Genomic DNA, 22,309 nt, shown 5'->3' with positions numbered 1-22,309 from the left:
CTATAGGCTGCAGTAAGTTACATTTTTTAAACAACAATCTTCGGACTACTATAATGAGTGAAAAAAACAACGATCCTCACCAAGGACAATTCAAATGTGGCATGTTGTTCCCACCTTAAGTTATAGTTTTAAAGCAATCTCGTCTTGTAGGCTACAGGTATGGGCATTGCAACTTTTAGACTGTAGTAACCTATTCTTCATTTATTCTTTCAAATCCCTGCTTTGTAACCTTGGTTACGTATTTTATTTAGGCTACAATTATTTTCGCAAGAGGAATGAACCATCGCACTGGTGCTAAGGTGTCCCATCTAGTGTACAATGGCGGCATTGTAGGCTGCTATATTTGATAGGATTCGTAATCGCTCTCTTAGGTTCGAGTGACTGGGAATTCCATCGCGTTCTTACACAGTTCGTGGGTTTTTGGATGCGGAGGCTAATATTGCCTGTCTTTTCAAAACGAAGGCGTTTCCTGAGATAACCTAATCCAAACTAGATGTCTAGTTTTAAACGTCTAAAGCCCACTGAAGCATACCTAGCCTACAAATTAATTTATGATAGCCTATAGCAGAAGACCACACTGAAGTTTAAAACGAATGAATCATGGACTCATTGAGAGTATTTATTTATTTATTTAAAATTCCGAGTCAGTGTTCTAGAACATTGTTTCTCAGCCCTGGTCCCCAACCCACTGCCCTGCATGTTTTAGATGTCTCCATGCTCCAACACACCTGCAGGGCAGTGGGTCCCCAGGACCAGGGTTGAGAAACACTGTTCTAGAACTCCATTGCTTTCGATTACCAGTAATCATTGTGATATCAATATTAGAATGTTCAGTTAAGTAGCTACATTATAATGCTGGTATATGGACTACAGTATGAGTTGTAAAGACAGCTGTGGGAATTCGGAATTTCAGAAAGTGCTCGTCTTGCTGTCCATATGAATATACTGATTTCTGAGTAGCCTACTATTAGTGCAACAATTGGCACCCATGCAAATTTCGCACGAAAGCAAAACTGCCAGTATACGTCCAGCCTATTTGTGGTTATAGCCTAGCCCATAGGCTATACATGTTTCCATAAGCCCGTTGTCTATTTAGCCTAACTACAGTTTATTTATTTTTTTCTAATTATGAGGACAAGGGGCACCATCAAACCTCGGAGTCTTGCAGCCTCCAGCTTGGTACAGCTATAACCTATATAAGTGTAGTCCCGATTCAGACATATTGCAGCATGAACCATGCTAGTGTTTTTAAATATCTCCAGCACCTAATGCAATAGTAGGCTAAGCGTACGACTTAAAAAAAGAAACATTATAAATTTTGCTTTTTATCCGGCTTAGGTGATCGTGAGGCACAATGGAGCCTAACCAGCGCGGTATCAGTATAAAGGGGGTGCCAAAATGGCCGTGCGCATTCGTTCATGAAATGGCGGTGCAAACAGGGACACATTTCCCCCCAAAAATTAAGTGCGCTTCAAACGATATTTCCACAAACTAAAGGAGCATGGGTGACCACATCGGTATGGGTGACAGTAGCCTAGTATATTCACGACCTTCAGACGCTTCTAAGAAAATAAATAATAATACATTTTAAAAATATCACATTTATGGTCTAAAATCGCTATTTAGCCTATATACAGTGAGACCGGAGTCAGATGTGTCATGGATCGATTGTTCCCCGCTGTTTTCACCAAATAAAAAACAACCTTAAAAGCTGTATATCATTTAGGTTGTGCATCTTTTGTAACATCCCCTTATGAGTCAACACACGAGCGCCAAAACACATGAGTATCTCTTTGGGAAAACACCCGAATTTACGAGGGTTCCCCACCGCCACGTTGTCGCTATTTTTGGACTAGCATCCTATGTTTCGCTGTGAATTTATTGTAACGTACCTTATTTTAAACTGTAATCTGTGGACTGTCAGTAGCCTAGAGTATGATCTTGACTGTCAAAGTTATCTAAGCACAAGATAAAATGTAAAAATAAAAAAGAGCTGGGTAGATGGGGTCAGTTGTGTCGAGCTGACCTGATTATTAAAAGTAGCCTAATGCATGTTTTCGCAGCGTTGTCACTAAACATATAGGCTACGTTAGTTTTAAACTAACAAATTATGTTCTTGCACAACTGCAACAGAGCCAACCGTTCAATAGACTATTAGCCGACTAATGCAATGTCTGACATTAAATTCCTTGAAATGTTCGTGATTGGTGCTGGCTAACCTTTTTTAAGCCCATAGGTCTGTTGAAATAAGCAATATTTAATAAATATATTGATGTGTAGCAAATTATTTTATTTATAAAAACTAGTCGTTAGGATTTGTAATCAATGGTTTTTACCGATAGAAGTCAAAGAATACATGTGTGAACGTGTACAGTGATTTTAAAATGGTAATAAATGACTTGTCTTCATTTTAAGGTAAGGGACACGATTGACCCACATATGGGCACAACCGACCCCAAGGAGGGGTCAGTAGTTCGTTTGAGCTCATTCTGTATTAAGTCTAAATGTGCCTTTCACGTTAGCGATTGAAATAAATGAACATCACCAAAACTTAATAGACAATATCTAGGAGTTAGTTTGAAAACAATGTTGTTGAACAAGCTGTCTCAATCACGCAAAAGAAGAAATGTGGCACAACCACACCGGTTTCCCATATAGCAGCCTTTAGGCTGATTTAAGTAGACACGTAAGTAGGCTATCATATTTGACTTGAATGAATAAATAATATAGTCATAAGCTGAATGGGATTGTATCAAAACAGGTTTATTGGTTGACATTGGAGGTTGTCAGTACACAGCTGCATGAAATCATGTCAGTATCATTCTGTTGCTTCTCTTCCATAAAGTGGGCAGGCAAAGAACCATCATTACAACAGCATAAAAAATAACCTTTCCTTCCATGGTGAGTTTCACTTGCACTTAAACAGAAAAGACTGGTTAAAACATTTTAATAAAAAGAAATCTACTAGTCAAAAATGCACATAAAATCAGTATTCTATACTGGTATATTAGTGTATAAAATCAGGATTATAAGAAAACACTAAAATGAGAAATTAGTTTTATTGCTGAAGAGATCTTTACAAAGAGATTGTATCATTAAAAAGTTAAAAAATATATATTTGAACTGAAATGCGTACTTTGTGTAAAAAAAACTCAAGTGTTTTTTTATTTGGAAGTCTGAAATACTTGCCTGCATGTTTTAAAGTATCCATGTTATAAATATGGAACACCTTCAATGTTGTACAGTACACAGGAAAAAAAAAACTGAGGTATAGTGTGTGAGATAGATAAGTAACATGTTTAGTGCTGCTTCCTTTGGGGTTTTGCTTATGGCCACCAAGCTGAAGACAGCGCATTCCAGAGCACCACCTATATTTTACAAGTGTAAACAGTAATGGAATACAGTACTTCTTCACTAACACAGGTTATAGGAAATTGTAAAAACTAAATCAGAACATGTTAAAAGCAAGAAACAAAGCTCAGAATTTCTTGAATGACCCTATATTGTTGAGTAGGATATTAAAATATTAAAATCGAAACATGAGACTGACCCACCAAGGATCTTCCCCTTACGCTCTTCACCTTTGTCCTTATACTGTTCATGAATAAACATATCAAGTGCTGACTGAACAGTTCAATGACATCTTACATCATGGAGTGAACTTGTGATACTTAAAAGACACACTTACATACACTTTAAAAAAATATGCTATTATAAAAAGCCAATAGTCGCAATCTCTTCATAATTTTTAACACTTTTGGAACCTGTTTTTAAATTCTTTGAATTTTTATAAAATGTATTTATCTAAGTATCTTATCTTGGCACTTGCAAAAGGCAAGGAGAATGCCGTGTATTGCAGAAAATATGCACATATGAATAAAACAAAAAGCAAACCAAGGCATGAAAAATATGGCCAATAGCTTCGCCAGTGTTGGGATTCATCACTGCCAGAGATTTACGTTGTAAATGGTCCTGTTAAGAACTGAACATAAGGGTGTGTAAAAAAAGAGGAAAGGTGAGAGCTATGATCTCCATTTTCTTACTGGGATGAAGGGTCCCTGTAGGGCCTCAGTTGACCAAGCAGCCTGCGGCCCCTGGATTGAGCTAAACAACATTACAGCTGAGGGGCTGAGGGCGCCCCCTGGTGGATATGCAGGGTGAGCAGGCTGCTGGTTGTGGGAGGGATCTCTAGTGAAAGGTGGAGGGTGGGAGGGGATGAGGGTAGGGGGTAGTGGGAAAGTATTAGAGTGGAGGGTCATAGCAGAGACTGATTGGGGTGGCTATTCACAGGCAAAGTAGTCCTTGAGGGGGGCAAACAAGTGGCGGATGACGGGCACGCTCCAGGAACGACCCAAAAGTTTCTGACGGGCACCGCGACCCATGTTGGACACATCTGTGTAATGCACTGGGAATCCGAAAATCCTAGTGCGGGCAAGAATTACAAATCACAATGAGATAAATCACAAATTAAACTTGCTAAAAAGCTGTGCCTTAACACTGGATAATACTGTCTGACATAACAGTTATTAGGAAGGGAAAACACATTTTCCCTTAACTTTAGTATTTCTTGAATGCTACAAAAGCTAAGTCAGCTAAAGTCAGGATAAAATGCAAATGGGCATAGTGTGACGCACCAGAGTTCTGGGGATTAAGGTTATATCTTTTTCTATTTTAATTCAAGATGTCAAATGACAACTGAGCAGACAAGCTCCCTAATCCAGCGACTGGAACCCATTCTCACTGTGACCTTTGACCCTTCACCCTTAGGCAACTGTAGGACAGAGGTCAGGGATCTCACCTTTCCATCTCCGTGCACCACAAAATGTCCTCCTTGCTATTCATGATGACGGGGAAGTGCTGGTCTTTGCCCTGCTTTATGGAGTTGGAGCGTGTGGTGATGGTCCTCACCTTTTCAAACTGCAGGGACGCACACACACAGGCAGAAAGGGACAGATTAAAAGAAGACATACACATACAAATATGCACAGACAGATAGACACACACTCACTCAAAGAAAGGATACTTACATAAAGGAAGATGTGCATTCACACACACACACACACACACACACACACACACACTCACCTTGGCCACGCGGCCGTGCTCCAGGCAGTCTTGCAGCTGGAGCTTATCAGTTCCAGAAGGACACAATGGCCTGGAGGAAGGGAGAGAGGGAGAAAGGGGGAGAGGGAAGGAGAGAGGGAGATGGAAAGAACATTTGCTGCTTTTTACAAATTTTACAAGTCTAGTATTTACACAGTAGATAAAGGCAGCAGGGGTGGGGGGAAGTAGGATGGGGCAGGGGGGGATAAGGGGTAAAGCAAGAGGTGTAGGGGCCAGGGGATTCAAATAGTGCAGGCTATATTCAATACACGTGCCTAATATAAATAGTGCTGATTTGTTCAATTTTAGATTTTGATGAGGAAAAACATCCACACTAATAAACAAAATTTTCATGAAAACAAACAAACGAAGCAAGAAACCCGCATTTGGACTTAAAAACATGCTAGAACACACGGTCATTTGTCTTACCATAACGACCTGCCCTTGGTTATTTGGGTCATTTGAGTCATCAAACCTAAAAATCCCTAAATTAAAGTCTGATGAAAGAGTTGTTGAAGAACAGTAACATATCTGCACGTGAAGGGAGGCAGTAACATTCCCCCCCTAAGCCCCACTCCTCCGTTTTTGCTCTTAGCACCTATGCTATTATTTTGAGCTGCGTGACTTTCGGGCGTTTAGATGCGTCCACAGTACAGTGCTCTCCCCACCTGTTCATGCCTGGCAGGTTCCCCCAGAAGTACCGGGCTCGGTGAGCGGCTGACACTTCAATGGCATCGATCATCACAGGGTTGCACTGTGCAGCACACACACATCCACAATTGACACAATGCAATGACTATAGACATGACACACAGTGCTGTACAGAGATGAAACATTTCACGTGTGTGTGTGTGTGCGCGCATGCATGCGCTTGTGTTTCTGACCTCCAGGAAGCGGGAGATGTCTCTCTTGTCGCTGACCCCCATGGCAACCACGTTCTCAAAAAGCCAGAAGAAAGGACGGCCCTCTCCCTCCCTGGGCTTGCTGGCATTCAGGAGCCGGTAGAACTCAAAGAACAGCCGACCGGTGCCCTCTAGAGGGCAGGAGACACACGGCACGCACAGAGAGACAGGTTTCTGTTACTGTGCTCCTGCATTAAACGTTAGGTCAGCTTGCTTCCATGCTTTACTCAAACAGCTGAGTACCTACTGGAGCAATTCAGAACAATTATCCCGCAGAATAGCAAGCTCTTATACTGGACTCAAACCCAAAAGGGTCTGGCGATATGCACCCAGTCCTTTTAACTGCCCCATCCTACCTCTGCTGGTACGTAAGGGAGCAGTTTGAACCAGCAAATATTTTCTGGGGGTTCAGCAAATTTGTCTGCGATGAATCACTGTATCACATTTCAGAAGAAATAATCTTGTAAGCAGGAATATTAAGCCTGGTTTAAGCTTTGTGGCACGACCCTTTCGACAAGTGTTGCACAACAACAATGAGAGTGTGGCATGACGCTTTGCTTTTATACTTCGGCGAAGGCCTGCAGGGAAGGTTCTACTGTCTCCATGGTTACAAGACATCAAACTGCTGGTGTTTACATTTGTAAAAACATGGCAGCGCTGGTGAAATTACTGAGAAATAGGGGAGGAAGGAATTTTAAATATACTTTTGTTAAAAAAGTGACGTGAACGGAAAAAAAAGGGTGGTCAATGGTCACATAATCCAAATGAGGGGAAAACAAGGCAAACATGTTATAGCCTAGTTAAACAGATGCGTTACATGCTAGATGAAGACATGTATTTAAACTATTTTAGGATGCCGCATCCTTCCCTTCAGTTTATCCCCTTATCCCCCCCATGTTTATGAACACTGGTCAAACCCAAAATAATGAAGTGGAGCTAAAAACACAGCCTATCCATGACAATGGATTTCGGTGTTCCATCTGGCTGTCAAATCAACTTTCTGGAAGTGGCTCTCCTTACCAAACAGGCCCTTCCTGGCGGGATTGACGATGGAGAGGTCATTGCATGGGCTCCCGCCAATCACCAGGTCAAATGGGCCCCAGTCTGCGATCTGCATGACAAAACAGCACCACACAGTGTTGGTTTGAGAGTACTGCAGGTGCGTGCTCTAAACTCAGAACAGCTGCACCGAGGCAGGAGTGCAAGTGAAAGCACTGGCAAATACCAACTTTCTCAGGTTACCATGGTAACATACTTAAACACTTAACCCCTGTGAGCCCCACAAAAACGCACTGTTGCCTCATCCTTGCTATTGTTTGGTGGTGCAAAGTACTACCCTATTAAGATAAGTGTAACACTGTATCTTTTATTAAAGTTTAAAAAGAATAAAGGTTTCAGTGCATTACGGTTGTATGTAGTGCACAACCAAGCAATAAAAACAGCATAAGCCATGTCCTTCATTTGGTGTTATAGTTTGCTATAAAATAAAAAAATACTTGAATAAAAGGCTTTTCTTTTGTTTTGCCAATTTCACATCTCCTCTCCTAACAGGATGGTAGATTTTCTAAATCAAATTTTATATGCATATGTGTGGGTGTTATCAGAACATCTGAACTTTAAGGGGGTGGAGAATAACTTCTTTCTGGCTTTCTCATAAGGGAACTCTTAAACTCTATGACGTTCAATGTAGATCTTGCAAAATAGAGATCTACATTAAAGATTAATATCTTTTTGGTGACAATAACAAGTAAAAATTTGCAATTGATTGGTAAATGTTCTTCTTAAAATGATTACAATAGACATATAAATTTCAGAAAGCCAGGTTTCCAATTACATTCATTTGAATCAAATCGAAATCAAATTTTAATCATCAAATTAAAAAAAAAATTATTCCATAACATCATCAAAATATCATACTGTAATGTCCAAATGTACAAAATTATATGCACATAAAATAGTGAATATTCCTATCATTCAAAATAGATCTTGAAATAATAAGTCGCATCATTTTAGCCGATGTTAAGGTATGGAAAAGTGACTTCACATAAAAAATCTAGCCACTAGATTGAAAAAAGTATTTTAAGATGGGGGATTATGGTATTGATGAAAAGCATGTTTACTTCAACTATAGTGATTACGCTCAGAGCTTTCAAAGTATTCTAAAGGCAAAATAAGAAGTTTCAGAAGTCAGCCTGCTACAGAGGTTGCACTAACGCAGAATACTACAAGCAGAATTTTTTTAAAAAAAAGAAGCTGAAAAAGCAATAACTCTTGTTACAATAGAGCTGTGTCCTGTAGCTAGCTAGCCACTTTACTCCTGTTGTTACCTTTTATCAACATTTTACATTTCACCCTGTTGTCAGCAAATCCTGCCCAAAAGCATGGCTCTTCTATTTGATTGGAAATCATCACCCACAACAGTCCATTGCAGAAAGTTCCATATTGTCATGACTCATACAGTACACAACTCTTTAACTTCTGCCACAGAAAATGATCTAACATTTCAAGCAACCTTAGCATGCAGCCAGAGGTTTGTTTGTATTTCTCCTATTGCTTACAACTCGTGATCTTGTTACAAGAACAATTCATTTTCTTTTCTGTCAAAATGATGGATGGCTTTTATATTTTTCTGTCAAAGCATCTGAAAGTTTGCAAATGATGGGTAATTGTACACCCTGCACAGCTATATGATTGAGCTCCCATTCTGAATGTATATGACATTCTCATGGAAAACGGAAAAGGCTGTAAGGTGAGACCAAAAAGTAAAGTTTAAGAATAATATCATCAAAATGGCATAAGTTCCATTACATTTTAGTTCAAAACTCGTGCTGTGTTGTTCGACCAAATGACCAGCTGAGGAGAGGGCGCTCAGGTCAGGGTTCAGGCAGGTGCCCCATCCCAATTCTTCTACTCTATGTAGGGAGGTGTGGGGTGGATTTCGGAAGTCAAAAGACACAATGGGGCCTCCTTTGTGAAGGAGCTGAAGGGGCGAATTGGGGGAATGGGGGAGGGGAATTTGAGTTTAGAACAGCATAAATTAACCGAACCTCTGGAAGGAATAGGAGAAGGTGTCTCGTGTTCTTAGCAGCTGAAAGCATTAACCTTAATGGAGCCACAACGCCTCTCCATTAGTCGAGAGGTCGGAGTTCTGAACTTACATCCTTCCTTGTGATGTTTCGCACGTCGTGCACATACTTGATCCTCCCCTCGTGCCGCACCACTCCTACAGAGATGGAGTCCTCACACACCTCAGAAGCGATGTACACCTCCACCCGAAAACCTAGATCCTTCAGTACCAGGTAGCCTGAAAGAGAGAGAGAGAGAGATTAATTTGATTAGTACTAAATGTACTTAAGAAAGCATTAATTCTTAAAAGGCAGTCCACCAACTTGGACAAAAGCATGATGGTGATATGTGCTGAAGTGTTATATTATTTACTCGTTATTTTAATCATTATTTAAACGCCCCTAAAATAATAGTAAATGAAGGTATATATGAGTATTTTTAATCTTGGTGATATCATTGTTACTGATGGTTTTCATTTGATGTAAATTTTCATGTAATGTAAATGATTGCTTTGGCAATACTATGCCAATGTGTGGTCTTGCTCACCAGTGGCAATGCCATCAAACAGGGACAGGACTCTGATTGGCCGTCTCTGCTCAGCGGGGACAGCAGGGTAGATCTTCGCACTCTCCTGGAGTAATGAGAAGCACAACATACCAATTACAGCACACACACACTCACACGCAAAAAAAGAGGTAGAGCACATACCTGACCTACGTCTGGTTGTAGACACAACGTCCTGCAGTGACAGTGTAGAACAATGTCATGTTGAGCAGTGTAGTGCTGTTGTAGATGTGGTGTAGCGCTGTTGTAGATGCCGTGTAGCGCTGTGTGGTACATGCAGTGTAGCGCTGTTGTAGATGTGGTGTAGCGCTGTTGTAGATGCAGTGTAGCGCTGTTGTAGATGCAGTGTAGCGCTGTTGTAGATGCAGTGTAGCGCTGTTGTAGATGCGGTGTAGCGCTGTGTTGTAGATGCGGTGTAGCGCTGTGTTGTAGATGCGGGTAGGCTGATGGACATGCAGTGTGCGCTGATGAGATGTGGTTGAGCGCTGTTGTAGATCGGGTAGCGCTGTGTGAGATGCGGTGTGGAGCGCTGTGTTGTAGATGCAGTGTAGCGCGTGGTAGATGCATGGCCTGTTTGTAGATGCAGCAAGCACGTCTGGGATGTGAGTAGCCTGCGTAGATGCGGGTAGGGTGTTGTAGATGCGGTGTAGCGCTGTGTTGTAGATGCAGTGTAGCGCTGTGTTGTGGTGCTGCGGGTGAAACTCACAAACTCTTGGCCGTTGTCGCTGATGAAGAACTCCTGCAGCTTGAGGGTCCAGTCGTGACGGCGGGCGAGAGCACCATAGCGCTGTGGAGGCTGACACATGTAACAGCGCCAGGGATCCAGCGCCCTGGCCTGTTCTGAGCAGCCCAAGCCCACCAGCACATCCAGGCAATCCACACAGAAACACCTGCACACAGAGAGAGGTAAGTCTGTGTGTGTGAGTGTGTGTGCGTGTGCGTGTCTGTGTGTGTGTGGGTGTGTGTGACACATTACAGACATTACACACATGCAACAACCCACACATTTTCCACAACATTGTCCTTGTGCTACAGCACACATCTAATGGCTGTACAATTAAACATCCCAAACCTTCTAAGCAAATACCCCCCCCCCCAAACCCCTTGCTCTCCACTAGCAGGAAGTGCCCCTGCCCCCCTCACCTGCAGCAGTTGGCGTTCCCGCAGAGCAGCACTTCTCTCCCCCCACAGCACACAGTGCAGTAGGACTGGTACCCGTCATCGTCATACATGTAGGAGGTCTCCAAATACACATCCTAGGACAGTCACACAGCGAGATCTCTAAACACACATCCTGGGAAAGAGATCTGTAAATACACCTCCTAGGACAGTCACACAGAGAGGTCTCCTAAACACAAGTCCCAGGACAGTGACATTCACAGGATGTCCTATGGGACTTGGAATATAAGATGCCTGTATTCCCCAAAAAAGAAGCTCCAAAGTGTCTCTCCTACCTTACAGGCCTGGCACAGTCCCCCCTCAAACAGGGGGTGAAAGGTCTCCACCGGGGTCCTGCCACAGGACAGACAAAACTCTGCAGGAATCAAAAGAGAGTGAGAACAGGCATGAGAGAGGCAGCTAAAGCACAAACACCCACAATCTGAATGAATAAAGAAACTTCCAGCATTCTTTACCTTCTATAGATCTGTCACCCTTCAAAACTTCACGAACCATTTGTTCTGAAACAATATAGATCAATAAAAACAATTAACTTATTACTGTTGAAGGCAAGAAGTTAATACCTACAACAGAAATAAAAATCATTTATCAAAATGATTTATCATCCGTGTCATAATAGAAAAATTGTACCTTTTATTACATAAATAAGCTATACAATACTCAGTGCATTCTTCAGCAAAGAACAAACATGAGTGACGTTATGCGTTAAGTGTGACTTCTGACCTCTGCTGCAGACTTCCTCACTTCCTGCCTTGGCCCCGCCCAGGCTGGGCTTTTGCCTCTTGGGAGGAGGGAAATACTCAGACAGACCAGCACCCAGAACCTGAGAACCCAGGGAACCATTCTCTGCAAAAGAGCAAAGAAGAAAACAAAGGGAAAATAGGGGACAAATCCACATCCAGCATTGAGAGAGAAGGATTGTGGGTAATGGAGTACAAACCTGTGTTGTGGGTGGTGGGTTTGACTCCCTCTGGGCCTTTGGGCAGGAACCCGCTTTGAGCCCACTCCAGCATGGGCTTCACCTGCTCCTCCGGGCTGTCCTGCTCCCCTGCTGGAAACACCTGGCCTGCCCGTCTGCCTGCCATCTTACATGGACAGACAAATGGACATAGGTACAGACAGACATCAGTACAAACAGACTGACAGAAAACTGATAGACAGACACATGGCAAAAGACAGACACGCAGACAGATACAGACACAGGAAGAAATACAGAAAGGATTAAGCCAGCAGACGCACAATCAGGTGGAAGCAGGGTCTTTACCAGACGCAACCACAGAAACAAAACACGCATAAGAACACACAGACACATACACATACACAGACGCTCACAAAGATTAGAACGCACGCAAACAGAAATAACAACATTCTCACATAAATAAGAACACGTGCACACAGCAAAGTAGTCCTTTGCACCACCACCCTCCTTGCCTAGACAGGCTGGAGGCCTGCTCACCTCCAGGGCCTGGAACACTGCTCTGCGGTAGGATGCCAGTCTGGTGTAGGAGGCCTGGCTGAAGTACTTGGGGAATGCAGTGATGCAGTACAGCTTATCAGCAGAGACCTAGAGATCATTATTATTATTTTATTTATCTGCTCTCAACAAGCATTTTTATAAACATTTTGCTGTCATTAGAGATGTGATAGTATTATTCTTACTGTTTGTTACAGTTATTATCGCAGTTATATATGGTATTTACTGACTGGTCATCTGTGTTAATGTTGATGAATGCTTTGGCAATATTTACAGATGCATTTCCTGCCAATAAAGCAATTCAGGTTGGCGTTTTAATTTAAGACAGGAAGAGAGAGCAAGAGAGAGACAGACAGAGTGAGAGTGAGAGGGAGGGAGAGAGAGAGAGACAGAGAGAGAGAGTGAGAGAGATTTACACCATTCCTGTTTTCACAGGCTTACAGGCATGCATAATGCACAGCTGTAATGGGTGCCCCCTGTGACCCCTCTCTCACCTCTGAGAACTTGCCGTCTCCAAACCACTGCAGCCAGCGCATGCCGGGCGTGGCCTGCCTCTTGCCGGTGACGCGCCAGGTCACTACTATGCCTGGCCACCAGGAGAAGCCTTTGATCTTCCCCCACACCAGCTCTCCCACGCCAAAGCCTTTACTGTCCTGCAGGGGGTGCAGGTGAGGTCACAGACAGCCAGTCACTACCAGCCATCAATCAATCAAACCTAGCCAATCACAGCGAACCAATCACACCTAGCCAGTGATAGCTCAGTACAGTGAAGTATGAAGTAGAAGGAGTGCGAAAGTGAGGAGATATACCATCAGATACAAAGAGGACCCAGAGATTATCGATCTACCGAATAATGAAAACAACTCTGATCACATTCTCTTGCCTTGTACTCCGGCTGGCTAGCAGTCTCTGTCGGGGAGGAGGAGCAGGAGGATGAAGAGTCAAGACTATGGGGGGAGTCAAGGCTGGGAATGGAGTCCTTTGAGTCCTGCTCCAGCAGCTCCACAGAGGGAGGGGAGGGGCTAATCCTGGCATGATTCTGTGGAGAAAGCACCAAATCAGCATCACATGCTCTGAGTCAATTATAGAGAGCGAGTGAGAGAGTTAGTTAGTGAGAGAGTTAGTGTGACAGTGAGTACCTGACTAGGTAATGTATGTCTCTGTAGGTAACTGTGTACCTGGCTGTCGGTAATCTTATACCTGACTGTAGGTAATCTTATACCTGACACTAAGTAATCTTGTACCTGACTCTAGATAATCTTGTACCTGACTGTAGGTAATCTTATACCGGACTCTAGGTAATCTTGTACCTGACTCTAAGTAATCTTGTACCTGGCTGTAGATAATCTCATACCTGACTCTAGGTAATTTTGTACCTGGCTGTAGGTAATCCTGTACCTGACTCCAGGTACTCTTGTACCTGGCTGTAGGTAATCTCATACCTGACTCTAGATAATCTTGTACTTGGCTGTAGGTAATGTACCTGATTGTAGGAATCCCAGTTCCCCTCCCTCTCTGGGCTTTTCCTGGCTCTCTTCCTTCTGCTGGAACGCCGACTCACACTCATGTCTGAGAGAGAGAGAGAGAGAGAGAGAGAGAGAGAGAGAGATGACCTTTTACATCATTCCTGTTTTCACAGGCTGACAGGCATGTATCATGCATAGCTGTTAAAAGAGATGAGACAGAGTGTTCATGCATGGGTGCAGTCTAAGCCCTTTTAGGGGGCTTGTGTATTACCCATAAGGGTGAGATCTTGGCCGTGTTTCGGACTGGGTGTGTTACCTGTAGGCACGTGGTCCTGACCCTGTTTGGGGCTGGGTGTAGAAGGGGGCTCAGCTGCAGTAAGGGGGCTGTTCCTCTTGGTTCTCTCCAGATGCCCCTCTGACTCTGACAGGCCCAGACCCTCCACTGGCACTGCGTCACTGACCACTACAGCCTGGGACAGGACAAGGACAAGGGCACTCAGCACCATATACACTACACATGCTACAGTATGCACCGCACACAATACAGTATACATTACCCACTACATGCTACATTATACATTATAACTACTCTACACAACATAATAAACTGCACACACTATGCATACTGCAGTATACACTACACTAGATGTGCACAACATACATTTAACTATACAACACACACATTACATTATATTATATACTATACACTACATACTGCACTATCTTCTCACTCTCCCATAAACAGCAACATATAAGGAAAACAGCTACAAGACCTTTTTTTTAAAGAAAGACTAGGAAGCAAAAACAAAATAAGGAAGATATATTAATAGTCGGTGTAATTCGGCTAGTAAACAAGTAAGCACAGAGAGGTGCAGTAAAGCTATGGCCTTATAGCAGGTTATCATGAGGCCCGGGTTCAAATCTCACACACACACACACGTACACACGCACACGCACACACACACCAGTTCAATGGAGGCATTGGACAATAATTAACCTCTTGACTGATCAGTGTAATAAGACGGCCTTGAACAATGTGCAACTCATTCTGGGCAATGCAGCTGTCACCAGGTAATCCCTCTCTCAGAGTAATGCATTCAACGGGGGTGTGCATTTTTCATCTTCACTCCAATGCCCCAGTGGATCATTAAAAAGGCTGAAACCTCATGCACTTCAGTATGAGGATCCTGTGGCAGAACAACGGTGGTTTAATCCAAAAGAGCTGCGTTCTCTGGGGGTGTGAAGGCTAGGGCAGTAACAAGGATCCATTCTGGAATGGGCCCATTTCCAAAATTACCAGTCATCTTCTATCTCCCTCACAGAGAAACACACACCCACACACACACACAACCAAGCAGAAGCCCTCTTGGTTAAAGAGGGAAGTAGGGCCATTAAGAAAAAAACTCAACAGTAAGAATGAGACAGATTTATGTTTAGCACCTAAAGAGAGCCTTTGGTAATGGGGATACCATATACTGTAGTTTTTAGACTTTAGTTTTAGTTTTCTTTGCTAAATCACCAAAGTACAACATGTGCAATTATGACATTTTCTGGTAGGGTAGAACCTTTCACACAGACCACCAAGTATACCAAGAAAAAAGTTCTCAGGACTCTTTTTACACAATAACTTTCATCTCAAGGTCCCCTAAAATTACAAAATGGTTCACTTCTGACACCTTAATCCTGCACCCACTACAGCCCCTGAACTACTGCAATGCACCAATTATATAAGGCAGTAGTACACTGAAGCCTAAATTGTCAAAATTATAATACCACTAGTCTACGGGTCTACAGCATGAAGGACATATAGCTGTTCATTACAATACACATGCTCAATAATTACAATGCTCATGGTAACTGATGAATAAACAAGACAAATTTTACTTTAAGACTACTAAATGTCAAATATATGCAAGGAACACTGAAATATAACCACAAATGGGTGAAACACTGACATGAAAACGTGCAACCTCCGTCTTGGGTTTCAGGCAGAGAGTACTTGTGTTTCTGTGTCTTTGGGTTGGTGGGGGGGTTTCCTGTTTCCTGTCGTTATCTCTGCTGTCACTAGGCCTCCGGCCCCACTTTCGCCTGCACATATAGGAACTAGCAGCTGTGCTAGCTTATGATCACTCGGACACACAGAAGGGTTAGCGACTAAGCTAGCTCACGATCACTCAGACATACAGAAGAGTTAGTGACTATGCTAGCTCACGACAACTCAGACATACAGGAGGGCTAGCAGCTATGCTAGCTCACGATCACTCAGACATACAGAATGGTAAGTGGCTATGCTAGGCCAGGATCACTCAGACATACAGGAGGGTTAGCGACTATGCTTGCTCACACGGATCCAGAGAGAAAGAGGACCTAGTGATGATGACCCAGGCCGGGCAGAGAGAGTTTAGAGTAGCGAGCAGAAACTCTGACATATAGGCCAAATCAGTCCATTGAGAGAGAATTGAGGTCTGTAAAGACACAGCCAGCAGACAGACCATCTCTCTCCCTGTCTCTCTTACCATGTCTCTTTCGCTTTCTCCTTTATTTTCCCCTCACAGCCTCCCTTATCCTCTCCTTCACCCTCTTTTTTTCCAACCAGTTTTTAAACATTTTTTCTGCACACTGTTTTCTGCTCCCCCAGGGCAAATCTCACACCGTGACCCCTGCCCCCTAAAGACAAAGCCACACACTTAGGTCAAAAGGTCTGAGATCCCAGCCCCTGGCTTTCTCTCCTTTTACGTTCCTACTCAACTTAGGGGAACCTGGAATGTGTGTGTGTGTGTGTGTGTGTGATTCACTTTGCCTTTCCCCCCTTGAGTGGCCCCTGTTGCAAGCCTTTCTGAGGGTAAGAGAGAGAGAGAGAGAAAGAGACACTAAGTCTTATTGGGGTGGATGTGCTGTTGGTTAAGGATCTGTTAGCATGTCCTTGGCTGCTTATCACTTACATACGTGCACACACACACACACACACACGCACATACACACACACACACACCATCTCACCCACGTGTATATGTATAACTTGGCAGGATTTCAGTATCTGTCTTGATTTCCATAAATGAGTCCTTTAAAACAAGTTATGTGCAATATGCGTGACATAGTGAGATTTACCACACTCTTGCAGTCAGAGTTTTGAATGAGCAGTGCTCAACTGAAAGTGAGTCCATCTTTAAAAGCTTTTTGTGATGTGATTAGAGCAAGTGGCCCATTGAACAGCTACAAAAGCCAGCATCCCATCTGGACCCCAGTGACCCCCCCAGGTGACCTCTTCCCACTGCCACTCACAGCTTGCCTGGGGTACATTGCCTGGAGTTTAGTCCAGAAATCACATGTGGGGTCTACACCAACTCAACAGTCCCCTACTCCTTGGAAACAGCTGAGGGAAACGTCTACATACAACACTAACCAAGTACATTTACTCTGAACACCACTCAAAACGAAAAAATGCCTTTATACAATACTGACCAATAGGAATGCCTGTTTAAATAAACTACTGCCCAATAGGGAGCATGTCTATACACAATACTGAGCAATATGAAAGAATGTATATGTATGAATGTATGACACTGACCATGAGGAAAACATGGCAACAAACAAGACTGACCAATAGGGAAGCACACATCCAGAAAAGATTTACCAGTAAGAAAGACGCATTCACATGACATCGCCCAATAGAGAAAGATATCTATGCAAAACAACTGAACAATTGGAAATGACACCCATGCAACAAATTAATCAATAGAAAAAGATGCCTATAAATGACATTACCCAACTAAACTATGGCCATGGAACTACATATGTAATCAATCTTTACCTCATCAGTCAGAAAACTTTGATTCATGTCTGGTTGAATCTGCACCATAGGATGCTAAATTAGCTATGACTGGTCATTTAGCCTCCCATATTATTCACGTAGAGTTACAACCAACATGGCCACAATACACAGTTAGGCTGTACACTTGATCACACTTGCACGCTTGGGCACTTGGTGTATGCTTTCATGTGCTTAGCATAAGTACCCAAGTGTGATCCCATTTCCCAAATAATCAAAAGCGCAGTCTCCTTGATGTGCACTTTATCCAGACTTGCGCTAAGACTGCTCCGGAGTAGTATTTGGCCAAGCACACAGACCCACAATGCACCAAGTTGGTCACATTTATTGTTGACGCCAGTCACAAGGTTGCTGGCTTGTGTGTTTACTGGAGGAAAATGCCGCCAAAGAAATATCAATGTAAGAAAGATGTCAGCAAAGATGCAAATGTTGTATCTTTATATTGTATTCATATGGTAGCATCATAATTATAATGGAGTTGTTAATGTGAATATAACTTTAGGTTAATTTGTCTACAGTTAGCAAGCCCACATCAAGCTTTGCTTAGCTATTAATAGTAGTATGACTACAGTAAATTATTTAAAATAGGCACCACAGAACAAAAACAAAAACTGCCCCTAAAATTGTTTTTTAAAAATCCCTGTGCACTTGGGCACTTAATACGTGCTTGCACACTATATGAAAATTTACCTTCCACATCATGGCTGCCGCTGTGAGAAGGTTTGATCACAGCGGCAGCCATGTTGTCTCCATGTGCTCTGCCAGAGAGGAACAGGCACCACTGAGAGACACAATTTGCTCGATTTTCTGCCCATGCCATAGAGCCGACATAGGAACTGGAAGGGGTAGGAGGGGCCAGGGGGTGAAGCTAAGAAAGTAACAGGAAACAGCCTCTACTGTGCATGTTCAGGGCAAAAGAGCTTGCTGCCCATTGAATTCAATGTAGAAAACTAAAGTGATTTACCTACCAAAGAAAACCTCATCAATCAATTATTTCTGATCATAAATTTCACAATGTGTAGCAGTTTGTGAAACAATAGTTATTTTGGTGCAGATGTCTAGGGAACATATTTATTAAAATGTACATATTTTATTACATATTACATATTTTTACAATCTGCTTTTCATATGAAACTCAACATCGGGGAAGTTTTATTTTGCCTTCAAATGTGTGATGTGAAATTTTTTATTATTCAATATATTTTTTGAATAACTGATTAGTATGGTCTATGTTGTCAAGGAAATATTCTGACAAAAATGTAAACGCAGTAAAGCACTTTCACGAATTTCCTTTTTTTATGTCATTACCCCCCTTATAAACGGTCTTCCTCATGCATATTTATGAAGTATTTTTGAATTATGGTGCTAGATTGTACAACTTTATGAAATTGTTCATAATGTCACATTTTCTTACACAACTAACAATCACACGGGCAAATTAGCTGACTAGCCTTCCACTTGGCTGTTTAATGCCCATGCACTGCCTGAATATTCATGTAAACATTCTTATGCTAAGATTCCTGGCTGAATACAAGTACAGTAAATTCGCAGATGGACTACAATCTGACTACAACTTCTGGATAGTGATCTCAATTGAATTACATTATAACACGAGTATCTGGTTATTCACACAACCATCTTTGGTTCTGTAGTGGGGCCAGAGGCGGTGATGCACAGTGCCACCTACAGGAGATTGTCTGCCGATGAACAATTACTGGCCCAAAACTCATTTCAGTACATAACTGTAAAACCTGGTCACAGGTTATCCTGAAACAAATAATACATATTATGTAATGGGGCATGGGGTTTATATTTCAAGAGAATAAATCAGCTGTCTTTGTTGACAGTTCATTTTTTGGGGGGGTAGGAGAGAGAGAGAGAGAGGGACTGAGACAAACAGACAGACACAGGCCTACCGTGGCCGTCATCTTGTCACTCTCAGCCATGATGGCGGAGGGGGAGTACTTGTTGTCAGGCATGGTGGCACTCCTCTGTTCTGCTCTCCAGCACCTGCACAAGCAACAGAAACGGATTTCAATCAGAGACCGATGCCACCTCAGTCACCTGATTTCACAAAATTCCAATATACAGTACATTAACTTAAACATGCTTTCAACAACTGAAATTGATCAAGAGATTGTAACCACTGTCCTAGACCTCAGACAGGCATACACATACTTCAACAACCTGTTGCAGGTGTGTAGGTAAGCTAGAAAGAGTGTTGGTGCAATTTGGTTGTGATCTAATATGTTTACTTACAATACATTAGACATCTTGTGCAGTTTATTATTCATTTTTATGAGTGGGTATGAGTGTGACATGATGTGTGTCTGTTTGTGAGTGTCTCAGTGAGTCTTGTGTGGTGGAGGAGGGCCAGGTGGGGGATGTAGATGTGTTCATATTAGGGAACCTTAAGTCATTGATTGATTGATTTTCTCTTTCACTGTCCTTGATATCAACTTGGATTTTATTTAGAGATTACATAAAATGAGGTTTCCAGTGTCAGGAAGTATGCTAACAATTCCAATCTTTCTGTCTGATAATGTATGCATAAAAAGTCTGTGCTAAGTCACCCCCATTGCTTCTCAAAAAAGAACAGAAAATAATTTGAATCAGTTGACGTTTTTGTGCAGCTTTTTTCAAGCGCATATGTAGGAGTTTACAGATTAACTCTGCCCATTTATTAACACAGAAAAACGTTTTTTAAATCCTGCATCCCTCTTCCCCGACATACATTTAAAATATTATAGAATCATAGAGAATTTTAACGCACCATGCACAAATGAGACAGCACAGTCTTTGTTGGAAATATATTTTCTGTCTGCATTTTAATTGCACGAGGAGGACAAACGTGTTAAAGTGCAAAGTTTAAATGTGAAAGTTAAAATGTTACGTCAAACTCCTCTGAACGAACTTACACTTACATATGTTTGCCAACGCGCGCTCGTACCCCAATTTATAAAACACAAATACGTTTTTCTTTACTCAAACACTGTAAAATACAAGACACCTCTCAGTCTCGCACGTTTCACCAAATCCAGCGCTGGCGGTAGCCTAGTAACCTAAAGCTCAGTGAAACTGAAATAAGCGTATGGTCTCTGGATGAATAAATGAGTTAAGATATGAAACTACGAAACAACCACAGTAGTGCACTACAGAGCGACCGGACAATAATAATAATAATAATAATACAGTTGAACAATAATGAAGAAACACAATTATGAGTTTTGTCACCAATTCAGCAGCTCGTTCGCACCACGTTTACAAGTATAGCCTATACAGAACGTGCACCAAGTTCAAATATAATGCAGCTCCTCTTAATATCCCGTTATAGGCCTATGACCTATGAAATTGATGACAGCAAAGCAAACGTGGTCCGTAATGTAATAACACGCACACAAACACAAACAGGTGTTAGCCTCATGCAAACGAAACGGGTCAACACTGCACTAGCAGGTCAATAGAAAAAAAGAGGTTTTGAAACAGCAGGACGTAACGCAAAATACAACTTACTTTTAGACTTGAAATTCGAACGTTATGACCACTTTCGTCACAAAGGCGTTAATCAAAGTCAGTCAGTCAGTTTACTATGTTTCTTTTCTTCCTTTCTGCAGCCCACGAATTTGAATGAGTCGCAAGCCAAGATACAATGCAAAGTTACATAAACTATACAGTCACTGTAACAGTGCGCCCGCACGAGCCTGCACACTGAATGAATAAACAGGATAACGGCCCAGCACACATTCGATATAACATTACCGGAATCAATCGATACATTTGAAAACGTAGCAGAATTCACTGTATTAAAATATTATTTCAATAGGCATATCGTATTTCAGATACACTTTCTGTTGACGATGAAAACAAATACATTATTTTCAGTAAGAGCGCAAACTACATTAGGCTACTTGTATGTATTTGAATGAGGGCAAAATGGTAAAATAAATAAATAAATAAATAAATAAAAAAGTTAAAATTATATAGCTATATGAATCCTTATGTTTACGAATGTACTATACTTGTAAATAAATTACGATAAATGCACTGACATAAGGAAGATATGACTTTTGCTCCGTCGCATTCTGCAAGCTAGAAAACCAGATTTAGGAGGAAAAATATGCCTATCAGGAGTGAAAGAGCAACGAGATTTACCTGTTGCTGCAACCGAAAAGAAAGAAAAAAATGCAGCGAAAGATAGATTGATTCCTCGCACCGTGTGAGATTTATGTGGAAGCCAATGTAGTTGGTTTCCTTGTGCACGAACTGATCGTGTGCCTTACAGTCTCGAGGCGTAATATCTAAAATGTTCTCTTTTTCGGTCACAATATTCAGGCGTGACTTTTCCCGGGTCACGAATCGTACAGTCCATGAATGAAACTACATTTACCCTCTGTCTCAACGTTTAACCCTTACGTTACCGCGTCTCTCTCCGTGACACGGACTGTATGCGGTGCTCTTGTCGGCTACTTCTACAGATCAGTTGTGTAATAGTTTATTGTACAAACTGCATAAAGTGTTACTGTATTTCTATAATACTTTTATAAGCCCGTTCATTTTGTGGTAGCTAGAAGTATACAGCTGTGGTACTGTAGCTGTGAAGAAGAAACAAAGGTACACATTCCCCCCTCTGGGTGATATAGGGGCTAATTTTGCACCACCCTTTAAAGGCTGGCAGCCATAGTCAGCACAGGCAAGGCAAAAATTCGATGCCTGACAACGAGTCACA

The 22,309-nt window shown here is 42.1% G+C and overlaps 1 protein-coding gene across 3 annotated transcripts; it reads right to left on the bottom strand.

Annotated features, from left to right (window-relative positions):
• Positions 1-2,742: 2,742 nt before the first annotated feature.
• Positions 2,743-21,966, bottom strand: LOC135237933 (DNA (cytosine-5)-methyltransferase 3B-like). 3 transcript variants are annotated; one of them, XM_064305502.1, is made up of 22 exons: positions 21,736-21,966; positions 21,097-21,191; positions 19,500-19,593; positions 14,071-14,224; positions 13,772-13,857; positions 13,172-13,327; positions 12,783-12,941; positions 12,271-12,378; positions 11,755-11,899; positions 11,538-11,660; positions 11,270-11,314; positions 11,090-11,169; positions 10,779-10,891; positions 10,342-10,525; positions 9,618-9,702; positions 9,164-9,309; positions 7,026-7,116; positions 5,988-6,136; positions 5,772-5,857; positions 5,086-5,155; positions 4,799-4,917; positions 2,743-4,422 (listed from the first exon to the last, which is right to left on the bottom strand). In XM_064305502.1, exons 3-22 carry the CDS (start codon positions 19,560-19,562, stop codon positions 4,281-4,283), a joined length of 2,304 nt encoding a protein of 767 aa, XP_064161572.1. In that variant the 5' UTR covers positions 19,563-19,593; positions 21,097-21,191; positions 21,736-21,966; the 3' UTR covers positions 2,743-4,280. The 3 variants fall into 3 exon arrangements, with proteins under 3 accessions (XP_064161572.1, XP_064161571.1, XP_064161570.1); XM_064305501.1 differs by lacking the exon at positions 21,097-21,191; XM_064305500.1 differs by lacking the exons at positions 19,500-19,593; positions 21,097-21,191; positions 21,736-21,966 and adding an exon at positions 15,710-17,603.
• Between the last annotated feature and the right edge of the window lie 343 nt (positions 21,967-22,309).

This window comes from Anguilla rostrata, chromosome 13 (genome assembly GCF_018555375.3).
Source record: "Anguilla rostrata isolate EN2019 chromosome 13, ASM1855537v3, whole genome shotgun sequence".
Lineage (NCBI taxonomy): Eukaryota > Metazoa > Chordata > Actinopteri > Anguilliformes > Anguillidae > Anguilla > Anguilla rostrata.
The sequence above is the reverse complement of the archived record's forward strand: the minus strand, read 5'-3'. Positions and strand labels throughout refer to the sequence as shown.